The sequence below is a fragment of the Cydia amplana genome, chromosome 10, assembly GCF_948474715.1.
Source record: "Cydia amplana chromosome 10, ilCydAmpl1.1, whole genome shotgun sequence".
NCBI lineage: Eukaryota > Metazoa > Arthropoda > Insecta > Lepidoptera > Tortricidae > Cydia > Cydia amplana.
This window is the reverse complement of record NC_086078.1, coordinates 633,680-650,354: the sequence shown is the minus strand read 5'-3', so window position 1 is coordinate 650,354 and position 16,675 is coordinate 633,680. Positions and strand designations below refer to the sequence as shown.

The following is a 16,675-nucleotide window of genomic DNA, read 5'->3' as shown; positions in this document are numbered from 1 at the left end:
CAGATCCCTCGGCAATGACACTAGCTATTTTATACTAGAATTAAACTGCTTGGTATGCAGGGTAGCGATATACATTATACAACCGATAATATATGAAAATTAAACAAGTTTTCGTTGCTTTTTATTATGTAATTCTCTTTGATGAACATAAATCATTTTATATTGTATTGTATTAACTATAACTTTGATTGCCTACACATGTTTTATTATTATTATTATATACTTACCTACCAATGCTTCCCGACAATAACCAATCAAGCAAAACCGATATCATTCGCAATAAGTACGTGACATAATCAATCAAACGGGACCTTAATTCATTATAACCGACCTTGGGTTGCCCAGCCCTGTAATCCGAATCCAGTGGTTCCCAATCTTTCCTCAGTTAAGCCCATTTTAAGGGTTCGGGTTCCTATATATAGAGATTTTGGTGACCTTGAGGAAGGTGGTGTGGTATCGTGTCACGTGGGCTGATTCCACTCCGCCCGCAACTCTGCCGATTTTTCATATCAAACGTAACCCACCTTCTTATTGTGTCAGATTACCATTTCCTTAATATGCATACGTCTCAATTAAACTGCTTAGAGACATGTTTTTTCTGCCAACCAATTTTTAAATCTTGCTGACCAAATAATAATTTTGCAACTACTATTTATTAAGCAGATAAATTGATAAATTATAACAGAAGCAGGATCGATATTGGTTATAATGTTGACCGTTTGTGAATTATTTGCTGAACAAGAGTTGGAGCTCGATTTTTATTTATTGCCGGCAAAATATTTGTATGCTGTCCAAAAGATATCATGGCAATTTTTTTTTGCAAATCAGTTTTAAAAACGGCTGATCATTTAATTACTTCCCATAGAGATCCATCACAGACCAGTTTGAGAACCAGTGTCCCGGTCCATCAATTGTGCATTATGAGGGCTTAGCGTGATGAAGGAGCTGTCATACAGTGACAGTCCTGTCCTGTCACAGCGGTCTTTAGGACTTTGCTAACAAAAGTATGAAGTATACGGGTAAGTTACGTATATTATCCGCTTTCTGGGCTTAATTTTCAAATCTTTATTCGTACTTATTCATAAAATATTGAATAATTTAACGGTTTAGACTCACTTGTTTTTAATCACTCACGCGACAAAAAAAATGCGGTTCATAAAATATGTAAGTAATTATCCGTTATTTGCCAGGAAATGTAAAAGATGCCATAATTTTAATAAAACATATGATCTAACTTTCTAACCTATTTAAGCTCTACGATGAAAGCTTACAATATCATAAAATTGGCGAGCCCGACTCGCACTTGTTTATTTTTAATAGTACCATTACACAAAAAACGGCAAAAAATCACAATTGTTGTTATACTTTAATATTTATTTTATTCTGTTTTTAGTACTTGTTGTTATAGCGGCAATAGAAATACATCATCTGTGAAAATTTCAACTGCCTAGCTATCACGGTTTATGAGATACAGCCTGGTGACAGACAGACGGACAGACAGACAGACAGACAGACGGACAGCGAAGTCTTAGTAATAGGGTCCCGTTTTTTCCCTTTGGGTACGGAACCCTAAAAAACAGTTGTCTAATTCGAAAGAAAATGGACAAGTAGACAGACAGAGTTAGGTTAGGTTAGCATTTATAATATTTATATGTATAGGTACAAAATAATCCGTTTTAACTGCTTTTGAGTGTAGTGCCTCTTGAGCGATTATAAAGCCCTCCATTATTACGAGGGTTTACTCGTGACATGGCTGTCTCGGAGTGTGACCGCCCCTTTATCATGAGCGTTAAGACATTATTCTAGGAAGGGACATGACATGAGGTAACTATGTGGTGTATCTAGAAACATGTATGTATGTACTTGTACGTAAACATTTTGTACATAAGACAGATTCAGACACAATAAAAATAAAATACATATACAATGTACAAAATCCAACTTGTTCGCATAAGAAATATTTAAGAAATTGAGATAAAAAATAAAAGCAAGATAAACTACAAACGTACAAACGAACACTATGTACAGCAAGTAAATTATGGTTTATGTAACTGGTTACGACGTTTATTTACAGCGATAGGTTTTATTATTTACACCTGTCGTTTATTTATTTACTACCACTAGCCCCCATCTGCGCCTTTTAATCCCTTTAGGAGTTAAATTAAATTAAATGATGAAAACAAGTTTCCTGATTTGCAGTCTGTTTCCACAATAATTATCAAACTGTTCAACATAACTAACTGTATTGTATTTCATTATAACACCACAGTTTAATTTTAACCCCTAATATGTACTGTTATCAGAGTTGGGCAAAATTTATTCGAATAACGATTAACGATTAAAATTAACCGATTTAATCGCGAGCGACGATTAAAAGTGGCGATTAATTAGTTTTATTCGAAGAGCTTCGATTAACATTAGTCGCGATTAAATTAATCGTCGACTAATTTCCGCGATTAATTTTTTCATTCGAATAATTATTCGACTAATTTTCTCTCGATTAATTTTAGGAACCATCGCCCACACTATTAACTGTACATCGGTGGACCTTATGCCTTTTGTAATAAGGTCTTTGTTGTTTTATAGGTTTCAGGGAGTGCAGAATTCGAAAATGATGACCATTTTGGTATCCAAAATGTCTGTCGTGCACTTTGACATAAAAGTCGTCATGGGTGTCGTTTTATTAGTTTCAGGGAGTGCAGAATTCGAAAATGATGACCATTTTGGAATACAACATGTCTGCCGTGCACTTTGACATAAAAGTCGTTATGGGTGTCGTTTTATAGGTTTCAGGGAGTCCAGAATACGAAAATGATGACAGTTTTGGAATCAAACATGTCTGCCGTGCACATTGACATAAAAGTCGTCATGGGTGTCGTTTTATAGCTTTCAGGGAGTGCAGAATTCGAAAATGATGACAGTTTTGGAATCCAACATGTCTGCCGTGCACTTTGACATAAAAGTTGTCATGGGTGTGGTTTTATAGGTTTCAGGGAGTGCAGAATTCGAAAATGATGACATTTTCGGAATCCAACATGTCTGCCGTGCACTTTGACATAAAAGTCGTCATGGGTGTCGTTTTATAGGTTTCAGGGAGTCCAGAATTCGAAAATGATGACAGTTTTGGAATCCAACATGTCTGCCGCGCACTTTGACATAAAAGTCGTCATTGGTGTCGTTTTATAGGTTTCAGGGAGTGCAGAATTTGAAAATGATGACAGTTTTGGAATCCAACATGTCTGCTGTGCACTTTGACATAAAAGTCGTCATGGATGTGGTTTTATAGGTTTCAGGGAGTGCAGAATGAGCTGCAGAATGAGTCAAAGTGCATGGCAGACATGTTGGATTCCAAAATGGTCATCATTTTCGAATTCTGCTCTCCCTGAAACCTATAAAACGACACCCATGACGACTTTTATGTCAAAGTGCACGGCAGACATGTTGGATTCCAAAACTGTCATCATTTTCGAATTCTGGACTCCCTGAAACCTATAAAACGACACCCATGACGACTTTTATGTCAAAGTGCACGGCAGACATGTTGGATTCCAAAACTGTCATCATTTTCAAATTCTGCACTACCTGAAACCTATAAAACGACACCAATGACGACTTTTATGTCAAAGTGCGCGGCAGACATGTTGGATTCCAAAACTGTCATCATTCTCGAAACCGGCACTCCCTAAAACCGATAAATCTACACCCATCTCGACTTTTATGACAAAGTGTTTGGCTGCCATCTGCACTGCACGCAAGGCTTTTTTTTTACGTACAATAATGACCCACTGTCAACTTTCAATCGAGATTTAATCGAAAATGTATTCGATTAATATGCAGATTAATTCAATTTCAATCGTATGTTAGGTCGACTAAATTAATCGCGATTAAAATTTGACGATTAAGTTTTTTATTCGAATAATTATTCGAATAAAAAGTTAATCGATTAATGCCCAACTCTGACTGTTATTAACTAAATCATGATCGCTAACACCATTATTAATTATCTAGCGTCGAGTCGGTAAATTGGATGCCTATATTCCATTAAGTCTTAAGTATAAATTTTAAGTTATTCAAAATTGAACTCAACATTAATAAAATAGGATTCATTTTAAATTTGTACCGATGATCAGCTTGATATTCTATAAAGACTCAATTTCAATCACGAAGTTACTTGAAAATTGAACTCCAAAGCATGACAATAAGATCCAAATTTAACTGCACCGTTAATTTGCTATACATTGCGATTACGTAATGCAACGTCTTGATTCAATAAGTTGGTATCTAATGAGTGCTATACATTGCGGCTTGTTAACAGTAGTCTTGGTAGGAAGAGGAACTTGTCTGTTGAGTCTAAGTTTGAAGAACTCTACTCGTTTTTACGAGTATCTGTGCTTATTAAGAAAACTTCCGAGTCTTTTAAGTCCGAGTCTAGTCCTTTATTAAGTATTTTGGGCTCGACTTAAGCCGCCGAATGAAAACTCGATCAAAAACTTGTAAGGTTTTATCAAAAAACTACTAGTAGTAAAGAAAATAAGTGTTATTGTACGGTATCCCTAACTTATAAATTTTACATGAAGACACTTAAGTAGAAACATTAGAGTTCTCTGAAAAGTCCTCAAGCCTCTACAACAGACTCGGGTCTCTAAACAAATTCAAAAGAACTACACTCGTTTGTATGGCCTAACGTCAAAAATTTAAGACGGACGACAACACACCGTTTCCTCTTAACGTAAGCATACCTATTTTGGTTTGCAACAAGGCAGCAATGTATACTACACTATGAAATGTAATCAACCGTAATGTATGCAAGATGCAGTGATTGAATCGTTGCGTATTCAACTATGGAAATGAAATTCGCACTAACTAGTAGGCAAGCTACTAAAGCTAATAACAGACGGCTGCTTGTAGAAAGGTATTGTTTATTGGTTTTGGAATACGATAATTTAACTTAATATTAGGGGTGATTTAGATGGCGCGCATGCGATTTTAGTTACATTGCGGACTGTTGGGTACGTCGTACGTCTAATTCAACCGACCGATCAAAACCCGTAATGTAATGAAACTCGCATGCGAGTTCTCGCATCGTTTAAATGGGCCCTTAAAATAACAATGTATCAGTAGATAAATGATATTTGTGCAGGACCGACACACTAAATAGTAGTTTATGTGACTGCTACATAATGAAAAGCATTTAGATACGCGTGTGGGTATATTATGTACCTACAGAATAAGACAATCATTGCGAAATGACTATAAAGTAGCAATGGAACCGGTAGCACGCTATATTCGAGCCTAATGGAGCGATAACTTATTACGTTATTAACAGCAACTGTAATAGTTTTATGTGACTGCTACATAATGAAAAGCATTTAGATACTCGTACTAGTGTTGAGACGAGTTTTCATATAAACCCATTTAATTAAAAGCAAACTGATTGACTGGTATTTTTCCTTGGGTAAGACACTTCTTTTACTTCTACTTAAAGATACATACTATATTATTATCTATTTTATTCGGTATACTAATAATGCTGATTATACGTGTTTCATAATCTCCGTTTATTAGTTTCTATATACAAACCAGCACGTAAAATCAAAATTCCCCACTTAAGTCAAGCGTTTCTATTTCCATCACCAAAATCTGCATTTACCAATAAATCAAACTTAGTAATTGTAAACCTATCCAACCAAACCGCCATTGAATTGACACCTCCTTTTAAACCTAAAAGGACGTAAAATACAAAAATGTATGTAAATATGCGACTTATCGGTTCAGAAATGTACGGAACCCGCTTCTAACTTCGTAATTGTTCTGTTTGCTGGGTTTTGTTCTTTGAGTCTCTTGTTCTTTTAAGTATTTTAAATATTAATCATCTGTATTCTGTAGGAATCCGGGAAATCCTTACAGTTGGATAAGCAAGGGACAAATCTTACGGACTTGTCCCTTGTTTTTCCAACTTACATAACTGCCTTTTTAGGTAAGATTTAGGGATGAAACACTTTATTCAATCAGTACAAATTAATAGCTACGTACAGTCAGCAACAGAAGTTGCCAAGCGGGCGAGGTGTTCAAAGTGATGTTGACGCAACTTTATTATTAAGAGAATATAAGAGCGTGTCAAGGTAATTTTCAACACCTCGCCCGCTTAGCAACCTCTGCTACTGACTGTATAAGAGTTACAGTAAACATAGACTAAAATCCGAAGGAACGGAAATCACCGTCAACGCCATATGTACGGAAGGTCAAGTGCCAAGTTTAGTATTAATAGTTTGGAACGTAAATAAATAATAAAACCGTACTATGAATGGACATATGTTAAAAACCACACAATGACGTCATCCAACTTAGTACTCGTAGCTACAGATACCGACACTGCCAGATGAAGATCAGTGGCATTCGATATCGCTACACCTTATAAAGCAAAGTCCCCCGCCCGCCGCCTCTGTCTGCTTATGTGTGTATGTTTGTACCCGATAAACTCAAAAACTACTGAACGTATTTTCATACGGTTTTCACCTATCAATAGAGTGATTCTCGAGGAAGGTTTAGGTGTATAATTTGTTAAGGTTTTGTGTAACCCGTGTGGAGCCGGGGCGGGTCGCTAGTTTTAAAATATGACACAGTATTTTAAGTCACACGAACCTTGCATACATATTGCTTGCTGTTAGCGAGCTGAACTTATGCCAACATCAAATCAATATTAAACAAAGTATGGATATTTAAAATTCGAATGCGCCAGATACTCTGACATTGGCGGGTTGCCAACGAATAAGGTAAAGGATACGACCATCTTATGAGTGCGGACGCCGAAATGCAGAGGCGGCAATTTCGCATAACTTATGGCGGGTTTACATGAAGATTATCTTAGGTGAATATGAATTAAAACACCGAGCGAAAGAATATTACTTAATAGGATTTAAATACAAATATTTTTACGGTTTCAGAGTATGTAATTTCTTTGGAACTACGCTCCGATTGTGGAAAGGTCTCTGCAGTGCTAGTTCAATTCATACCTACATATTGCAGTAGGTACTTTAACTCATTTACGTACGAAGAGCTGCAAACTTGCATGGACACATTAGCAATGAATGAATTCATAAAATGGCCACAAAAATTGTGTCTGGGCATACCTATGAGTTCTTAAAAGGTGCTATTGACTTCCCTAGCCTAGGGGCTGATATAGTTACAAGTTTTCATAGGCTACGATAAGGTTCCTATTATGCTGTATGCTCGTTTACCACCAACGTTTAAAAAAATCTGCGCAATCGATGGAAATACTTCCTGAGACCATGAGAACTTAATCGAAGCACTTGATAAACTGCAAACCTAAGTTTGCCGTTCTACAAAATTACATATACCGGTGGCGAAAACTGGAAGCGATGACATCACGAACGGGGTTAGTAGAGCGTGGCGACCGCGGCGCCTCGTGCGACCGCAAGAGCGTAAGTTTGTTGCGTCACCGAAGGTTGCACACGTGGTTTTGTTTACTTTTGCTCGTGTCGAAAAGATGTGTTTTATATGTCAGCACTTTTTGGGTACGTGTGGATTAAAAATGGATTTATGAATAGTAGATCGAAAAAGCTCGTGAGTAGATATAACATAAATCATCCTGAATTTGAAAAAAGTGTAGAGTACAACTTTAAATAAATGAAATGGCCCATCTACATAATAATATACTTTGGACCTAATAAACCTATTTGGGTACTACGCGTTTAGACCTGTCGAGGCTCTTTTATAAAGGATTAATTCCCTTCACGAGTAATAAAACTTCAATCTATTCAGTAATTATGAAGTTAATAGCTTTCGTAATCATTATATAACGCAATTTATTGTACAACACCCCTTTTTAGACTCAGGTTTTATCGCTGAAGGTAAGCCGGCATTGGCACGTCGTACAATAATAATTCATTTGAAAAACAATACTAACGCTAATAAAATAGGTACGAAAAATGTTCCTTTCTTCTGTTTTCCGATGTTGCCAACTCTGTTTTTTTAGGGTTCCGTACCCAACGTTTAAAAACGGGTCCCTATTACTAAGACTCCACTGTCCGTCTGTCTGTCACCAGTCAGTCAGCCAATCTTCCTTGCCGTATCTGGCAATGGCGATCCATCATCAATTCTTATCCGGATTATGAAATGCCCTAATGTGGCTCGCAAAACCAAATATGCCATCAGATATATATGAGCGGCCAAGGTGTTTACAAATATCTAAACAAAGCCTCTATTATAAGGAGGTTAAACTGTATGTTCAGATATTTTGAGCACCTTGGCCGCTCTGATATATTTGATGGCGGCCGACTGTAGGTACATCGACCTTGATTTGACACAACACATGTTAATGCTATATTGTGGTGATAAACCGCTGCCAATCAGAGTTGAAGGGCTTGTAAAACAATCGAGGGTAATGACGTCATAAGGGCCTCATTATAACACCGTACACTGCCTCATTGTTGGGCTCATGAATACGGACATGGATCCCAGTCAATCATTAACCTCAATTGTGTTACAAGTCCTTATAATCATAGAAGGATTCTTGAGCGAAGAAGTGTGGCCAGTAAGGATGCACTGTTGCATATAATTTTCACAAAAACCGGAAAAGTGTGAGTCGGGCTCGCTCACCGAGGGTTCCGTACAAATTTAATTTTTAGTTTTTGTTGTTATAGCGGCAACAGATATACATTATCTGTGTAAAACTTAACTGTCTAGCTATCACGGTTCATGACATACAGCCTGGTGACTGACAGACAGACGGACAGGTCGGACTGTGGAGTCTTAGTAATAGGGTCCCGTTTTTACCATTTGGGTACGGTACGGAACCCTAAAAATTGTCTGAAACTAAATATGTAGGTTTTGAAAAACTCTCTCGAGTTGAATAGTGCTTAAGATTCTGGAAAAAACCTAGAATCATGAAGCCTTGATCTAATAAATTTTAAATTCAAAATCATAATAAAACAGTGAACAACAAGACTGCTGATCTTGTATCACGCGTGTATTTATTATAAGGGTGCGGCGCATTGTTTGAATCCAATCCGGCTAATGAAGCCGGAAGCGGCGCCATATTGTTCCCAACATGGCTGACAACACTCACTTTAATGGCACAACACATTTATGAAGGAAAACAGATGTAATTTTAAGCACAAAGTATGATAAATTATTATTGTGCCGCACTGAGGAAGGTTTTGGGTGTTCGGATTTTTCTTTCCTCTTCCTTGCGATTAGCTTTCTAAAATCCTTATTTTTTTACGATAAGTATCTTGTGTGGATCAAACAAAGACATTTTGCTTATCATGAATAGTAGCACAACTCAAAATGAAATGCCATTGCATTTAATATTATATCTTTTACTGGTAAGATTTAAAATCGAATGGCATTTCATTTTGTTTTGTGCCACTATTCATGATAAGCAACGATGTGGTTGCACTGCAGGAGAGATTAATAATTTACGATGTAAAATTTAGCCGTGAATTCAAGTATGTATTATACGAGTATGTTACTTTTCCTACAGCAGCTCAGTAGAGTTGGAAAGCCATCCATCTTTGAAGGCTTTCAAGCAGTGCCACTGTTTTCTATATAAACTTATTATTACAAAATCATCAGCAGCAAATCACCCTAAAAAGCCATTGCAAGTTTTAGAATGAGCTAGTCCAATAACAAAAGCTTCTAAAATATCCGTGGAATTTACTTTATCATGCTTTGAATACAAAATATTTCAATGCAAATATACCTTTCCAGTTGGTTAGATTTGTATATTTTTAGTTATATATACTAAATATATATATATATCAGGTTGTATAATAGCTCGGCAGTGAATGCCGGGTATGCGTATTGTCGGTCTGATGAATCAGGTATTGTCCATCGTTACAGCTTTTCAAATTGCGAACACGGCAGTTACGGGTAGAAAATGAAAATGGGGAGGTTGGTTAACTGTTTTGTGTTTAGATGTAAAGAAATAAAACGACCGTCGATTAGGATGGTTGCGTTGTTTTGAAAATACAATCTATCCCGTAAACAAGAGTGCCGCGGAGTATATAAAATGTAAGAATGAAATGAAAACTTGAGAATATAATTATTGAACGATACCGAAGAGATTAGTTGAAAGATATCGAATTCTGTCATGATAGTTTACGAGTATAAATGGATTAGTGAATAATTTAATGGCTTTGATAATCGTTTGTCCTTGTCCGCCATTTTTACGTTTCTGTTTGTTAGAAAGAGGTAAAATTGAACGAATAGTTGCAAACTTTCATGAATAAATCTCTAAATAGGTGCACTTCATTTTCATAGTGCCCAATTTGCCTGTTGTTTTGATTCTGATTTGTTCTTAGATAGATTTTTTAAGGATTTAAGCTATTCCTAAAATATAAGCAAACCCCGTTGTTTGTCATCCTTAAAATTTCTTTCGTATAGGTATGTATTGTCAACGTTGCTTACCTAAAAGTTACCTACCTAGTCAATATAAACAAGCTTAGGCATCACACCGTAGCTAAGTGTAAGGTATAGATAGGCTTTACTCGATTATCCATACCATTAGTTATTCACGTGGGCTCCCGGCGATTTCCTGCCCTAACTCACCCTTTACATTATTCATTGGCAGGTAGTTTCTATAACTCTTTGATAAACATATTAGATACCGAAAATGCCATCAAAATTTGTGACTTTGACACGGATTAGTAATTTTGAGGTGCACAACCCACCATCACCTGTACTTTACAGAAAACCGTAGCTAAATAACACCAGACCCTACTCATACTCATAGTGTTGTGTTCCTGCAGGTAAGGTTGTGAGAGCTCAACGAGGGTGCGGAGTGTTAGGGTCGGCAACGCGCATGTAACACCTCTGGAGTTGCAGAGGTTCATAGGCTACGGAGACCCGCCACGTATGCCCGTCACGTTCTAACAAGTATGTATGCGAAAGTGACGGGCATAGTGGCAGGCGATAAAAATGGAACCATGCTGCCACTGCTACTCCACTCAACACCAAATTCCTTGACCGTACCCACATATAAGTACTCGTATTCCTGATGCCTATATGTAGCATGGCTACTTTCGTAAACACGCGCGCACAGTCGTAACTTATAGAATTATAGGTAATGTTTATGTTTATGAAAACTAGTCGACACACGAACGATATAGTTTCAGAGTCTGGTCACGTCCGCACAGCGCAGACGACAGGAATCACAGTAAAACGATTTGTTTGTTTACAGAATATTATCACGTAACTTTACTGAGGTTACGTTAAAGTTTGGTGGTAAAGGGTTGTGACCGTAAAGAGACAAAAAAATTGTCTTATTTTTTTGCCAAAGGAATCTCGAAGCAAAAGTTCAGTTGGTTTAAATAACTAGTATAATACTAGTTAAGTATCAGTAGCATCTGCAAATTACCGAAATAATAACTCTTTTTGGTGTTTATTAGAATCTCGTTAGGGGTTGACATTCAAATCGATTTATTTAAACATTTTTTAATCTGCACAGCAATATATTTGCAGCACGTCACTTTGGTTTTTGAAACTATTATTTTTGCATAGTTTGATCATAAAGTACAGATCTGAGGAGATTATGATTGTACACAGATTGCAGCAGCTGCGATTTATGACATTATAATATTCAGACGACTATCTAATAACTTTTGTACTGTCTTCACAAAAGCTTTTTCATAGGGATATTATTTAGCATGTTATTTGCTTTGGGTTTGTCTCGATATTAGTGCTTTCCTGGTAGCATACTGAAAGCTAGCTAAGATGAGCTAACTGAAATGTTACAGTTATAATTGTGAAAATTTGAATGTTAGTTGTAACTTGATACAAAAGTGGGAACTTAATTTTGAATAAATTAAGTGATTAACTTACTTGAGTACCAAATGCACGGTACAATGATATTTCAAATTACCAAATTCTAACTAAATTAAAGCAATACTTCCTCGAAATGCATTCGAGCTAAGCCTGAAGTTTTAAACTGTTCAAAACTCGCTGTACTTTCCGTGCAGAGAATTAAGAACATGCTTCAAACAGCGACAATAGAGCCGAGGAACAATTACGAGTCTAGACTCGACGTAGGTACCTGAGAGTCGACGGAACGAAACTAGGTAACAATATGACGTTGAATTTAAATCCTTGTTGGATGTGAGAAATTAAGTCAGTGCCGTATCATGTCAAGTAGCTTTACTTTTTAGCGTGTATTACCATAATGCTTAGTCTGTAATAGCTATGCTTCGACTTGTGAATTGAGATAAGCCTTGGGCTCCCAAAGGACTGGCACCCAACTAGTGCTCACGAATTTAGCGCTTGTGAACTTGAGACCAGTCCCAAGCTTAAGACTGCATCGACCGCTCAGTGGCGCCGTCATTGGGGGAATTAGAATAGAATAGTTTATTCGTAAACACACAGACAATACACATATTTACACAAAAAGAATGACAATGACAGAAATTGACGTAGTTGTGTTTTGACAGAAATTGACAAACATGATTGTGCTTTCTAATAAACCAATTAATTTATGTATAAATCAGTATATTATTATTGTTGTTCTACTGATCCCCCAACTTTTGGTCTTTATCTCATGGTTTTATTTTGTTTATTTTTCGCTTTATCAACTAAACGGCAAATCGGCTACACGGCGTCAGAAATGCGTTTTTCCTCAAAACGTTTAAGACACTTACTTGCAATAATACAGTCTCCCCTCTCTCCCGGTATGCACGCTCCATCCCTCCTTCAGCTCCGCTTGTATCCTCTCCAGCGCCGCTTCATCTTCAACCGCCGTCCTCTTAAGCTTCGGACTCCCAAACTTAGGACTGGCGCCCAACGTGGGGCTCCCAAACTTGGCACCCAACGTGGGACTAGCGAACTTCGGGCTGGCCTTAGGGCTGGCATCGCTTAAGGGGGAGCGGGGGAGGCTTGGTCGGGGTGAGGGGTGGGGGGAGCTGGTGCCGCTGGGTCCAGGCGACGGGGAGGCCTGTTGCAGCAGCATTGTTCACGTCATCGCGCCATTGTGAGTGCTGGAAAGAAAGAAAAAATAGGTTGTTGTTGTTTCAATCGTTTTTTAAGTACTATCGCTTGGCGCGAGTATGACCAATTATTGATATATGGTGAAAAAATGAATAGTAGGCGAGTAACATCAATAAAGAAAAATCCCAACTAAAACTGACACATGTGGCAGTCAGACTAGACATGTTTATTTTTGAATGCTATGAGTACTGCAAGTTTGCACTCATGTTCATGTGAACACATTAAAATAGCAGGTAGAGATATGTGGGATCAAATTGCGTATTATACTTTGTGCACCAACATGTAGGACTCAAACCATCGTAACGTAGATTTTCGTCAGATTTAATAACATTTCAGTATTTTAGAACGATCCGTCAAAAACCATACCAAATATATATTTTCAAACATTTTTTCACATACGCTCGCCTAAAAATATTTCCATCAAACAACCGTCAAACTGCATACGACACGAATTCAAAAAGAGAACGCAACGAGCTCCCTTTGAAATGGCAACACCGATTAAAGCTGGCAGCAAAAAGTCCGGCCGACGCCAAATTGCCACAAAAAAATAGCGTAATCGCTGGAACAGAGCACTTACTTTTAAAATCTCATATTTATTTACATGTAGCGTTTAAATTTCAACTGTAAGCTTAAAGCTTAAAGGTTGATTTTTGATTATCGTGATTTCGAAAAGGAGCTGTGCGGGAAAGCGGACGTTCGAAATATGAATGAGAATAGCGGTTTTTCCATAGAGTTTTGTTTATTTAGCCCGTTTTTTTGATAAAACGCGGATTAGGACGTCTTGTGATACGATTGTGCAATCTGAAAATGGAACGCTTACGGAAGACGGATGGGGAAAGGATTATGGAGAAAAAGTTATGTTTGGGTTCATTTTGACGATATCCTTGTAAATTGTAATAAAGATTAACTGAGAGTATGGGTTTTATAAAAAAGGATCTAAAGTCTACAAAGAGTTAAGTTATTTTCGATCATATAAATTTATGGACATGATATCCATTGCGGTATATTAACTACTTAGATCCCTATTAATATGTATTATAAATGAGAAAGTAACTATGCCTGTTGTACCTCACGCTTATAACCGATTTAGATAAGATTTGGTGTGGAGATAGTTTGACGCTCGAGTAAGGACATGGGTAGTTTTTAGCAATCATCATTTCACGCAGCCGAAGTCGCGGCTAGAAGCTAGTTTGGAATAAAAAACTTGACGTTATGGAAAAATCCCTATTCTACCCTATAAAAACATATCGGCGCTTGTAAAGCTATGCTATTTATGCTATGGGCTATGCGCCTGTTGTCTGCCTCTAGATTTCATCAATTGTTCTTTTCTTTTGTATCTTTTTACTGAGGTGTGCCAATAAAGAGTATTCTATCTATGTTACCAAAGGTCGTGTTAGAAATGTCTGCACGTTTCGTCGTTAAAGATATCATTGTAGGTGACGGTACCCAATAAAAACTTCCTTTGACTAGGTACTACGAATAACAGAGCTAGGTAGGGGGTAATGAAAATGTTAAATGTAACAATAAACTTCACAAAATCAACGCGCGGTGCAACTTGCAAGTGACATTTAACGTTTGTTGCGACATTGTAGGTACAGAAGTTCTCGACATTTTCGTGAACCAATTCTATAGCCTTTTACATCTGATACTTACTGTACTATGTATCTGTGTTGTTAGTAGTATTAGTACACGAAGTAGTTACAATACTTTTCAAACTGAAATAAATGTCATATACTAAGAAAAACAGTTTAGTTTCAGTTTATAATTTATATAGTAGTGTTTCTACTTGAAATAAAAACGAATTTTTGTTCTAATACTGTTTCTAATATAGTTTGTCAAAGGACTGTCTCATTTCAAACAGAGAGAATCATACTATCATTGTCTTACACTATACTAGCACCCAAAAAAAAAGGATGAGTATAGATTTTTTTGTTCTTATTTACTGACAAATTGGTTTGACCAACTATAGTAATATTTTTCAGGCACCTGCCGCGATAGAGGACGCTGGTTCGATTCCAGCCTGGGGCACTGGAGGCCTTGGTCACTTTTTCTTAGTATATGACATTTATTTAAAGTTTATTTTTCATATTGTTTATTTATAATTGAAGGCTGTGGCTGTGTAGAATTGTGCAAATTAAAATTGACAGGGTTTCGACTATGGGCTCAGTATCTCAATTAAGACAGGAACATTAACTGTATAATAACGTCTGAAAACTCGGCCACATTTTCCTTCGCCATTGTGTCTTAATCTCTTTGTCTGATTCTGTTTTCATTGTTCTGTTCAGGCCGTCTCATTGCGAGGTAAGGCCGAGAAAGAGATATAGGTATCTCTTTCTCGGCCTTACCTCGCTATACCTAACTATAGGTAGTTCAGTCTTTACATAAAGTTCAGACTTTTTATTTAAATAAACATCAATTTTCTTACCATATCATCTTTTCATGGTTAGAGTACTATGATAGTAATTTTGAAAATATAAATAAAACATGTAAAAACCATAAAATATGCTCTTTTTTTTCAAATCGACCTTTGGGTGGAGAGTTATCGAATCCATGTGAGTGGAGCCGATGGAATAAAAAAATAACGATACATAAAAATGTGGGTTTTTGTGTAACATATATGCTAAACTTTCGAGTACCTACCTACAGAACAGAACACCGAATTTGTGTATAACTCAAATATCAGCGGAGTATATACCGACGTAAATATGTATCAGTCAGATCAGTCTGGCAGATTTCTGGCAAGATATAGGCACAAATGTATCTGCCAGAGATCTGTTCATACGCTGGTGTTCCTTACTTCCGCTATACATTTCCGGATTTGTCCGCCAGACAGACATGTATCTCTCTCTTGTAAATCCACTGAAAAAGTAAAAGAGGAAAATTGGAAACACGTGTATATCGGAGTGGGTTTAGCGGATGTAAACCCTACTTAACGTTTGTGAATGAAAACTGGGATTTTCCCGCGCATTTATAATCCCGTTAAGGCGGCTTCTGCCAGAGCCGTCAAGGTCCTTTACACAGGATTTTAATGGTATCTAAAGACCAATTTAGATCTGAAATTGAAATAAATCCACAATATACAGGACAGGGCTTTTGTCACTATTTTTTTTTATAAATAACATTCTATTACAGTTCATAATTTATTTATTTCATATTTAAAACTTTGGCGTTTTGAACACATATTAACTTACATTAATAGGTAGCTGCACAAATCTCTGTTTTGCCATTTTGCTGCGACCACGACCAGTGAAATCTGTGTCGAAAGTGTCGAAACGTCGATAAATAAAGGTGATAAAATAAATTTCGCGATAGACCCGTCTATAAATGTGAGTTAATATGTGTTATTTATTTAAGTATTTAATCTTTATTGCACAAAGAAAAATCTACAAACGTACAAAAGGCGAACTAGAAAAACTACTACTACTACTAGAAGCAGAAACTTAGTCGTGTAAGTATTTAAAACGGCACAAATCAAAATTTAATATAACAGTTTGATATGAAAGGCAGTTTCTAAAACTATTTGATTTTAGCAATAAATATCCCACCAAAAACATTTTCATGTAAAATGTTGCCAAGACGAAACCATAAGGCTCGCACTGACAAAAAGTTATCAGCCAGCCTATTATGGATAGCTTTATCCATCTTTATCCACGTGATAAAATAACTGTCACTGTTT

At 36.8% G+C, this 16,675-nt stretch overlaps 1 protein-coding gene across 1 annotated transcript in view; it reads right to left on the bottom strand.

The window, feature by feature from the left end:
- LOC134651468 (uncharacterized) overlaps positions 1-16,675 on the bottom strand; it is a 284,537-nt gene that overhangs the window by 164,087 nt on the left and 103,775 nt on the right. Inside the window, exon 2 of the mRNA XM_063506580.1 lies at positions 12,654-12,989. Coding sequence (XP_063362650.1) covers positions 12,654-12,961 — 308 coding nt within the window. The 5' untranslated portion in view covers positions 12,962-12,989. The remainder of the gene's footprint in view (positions 1-12,653; positions 12,990-16,675) is intronic.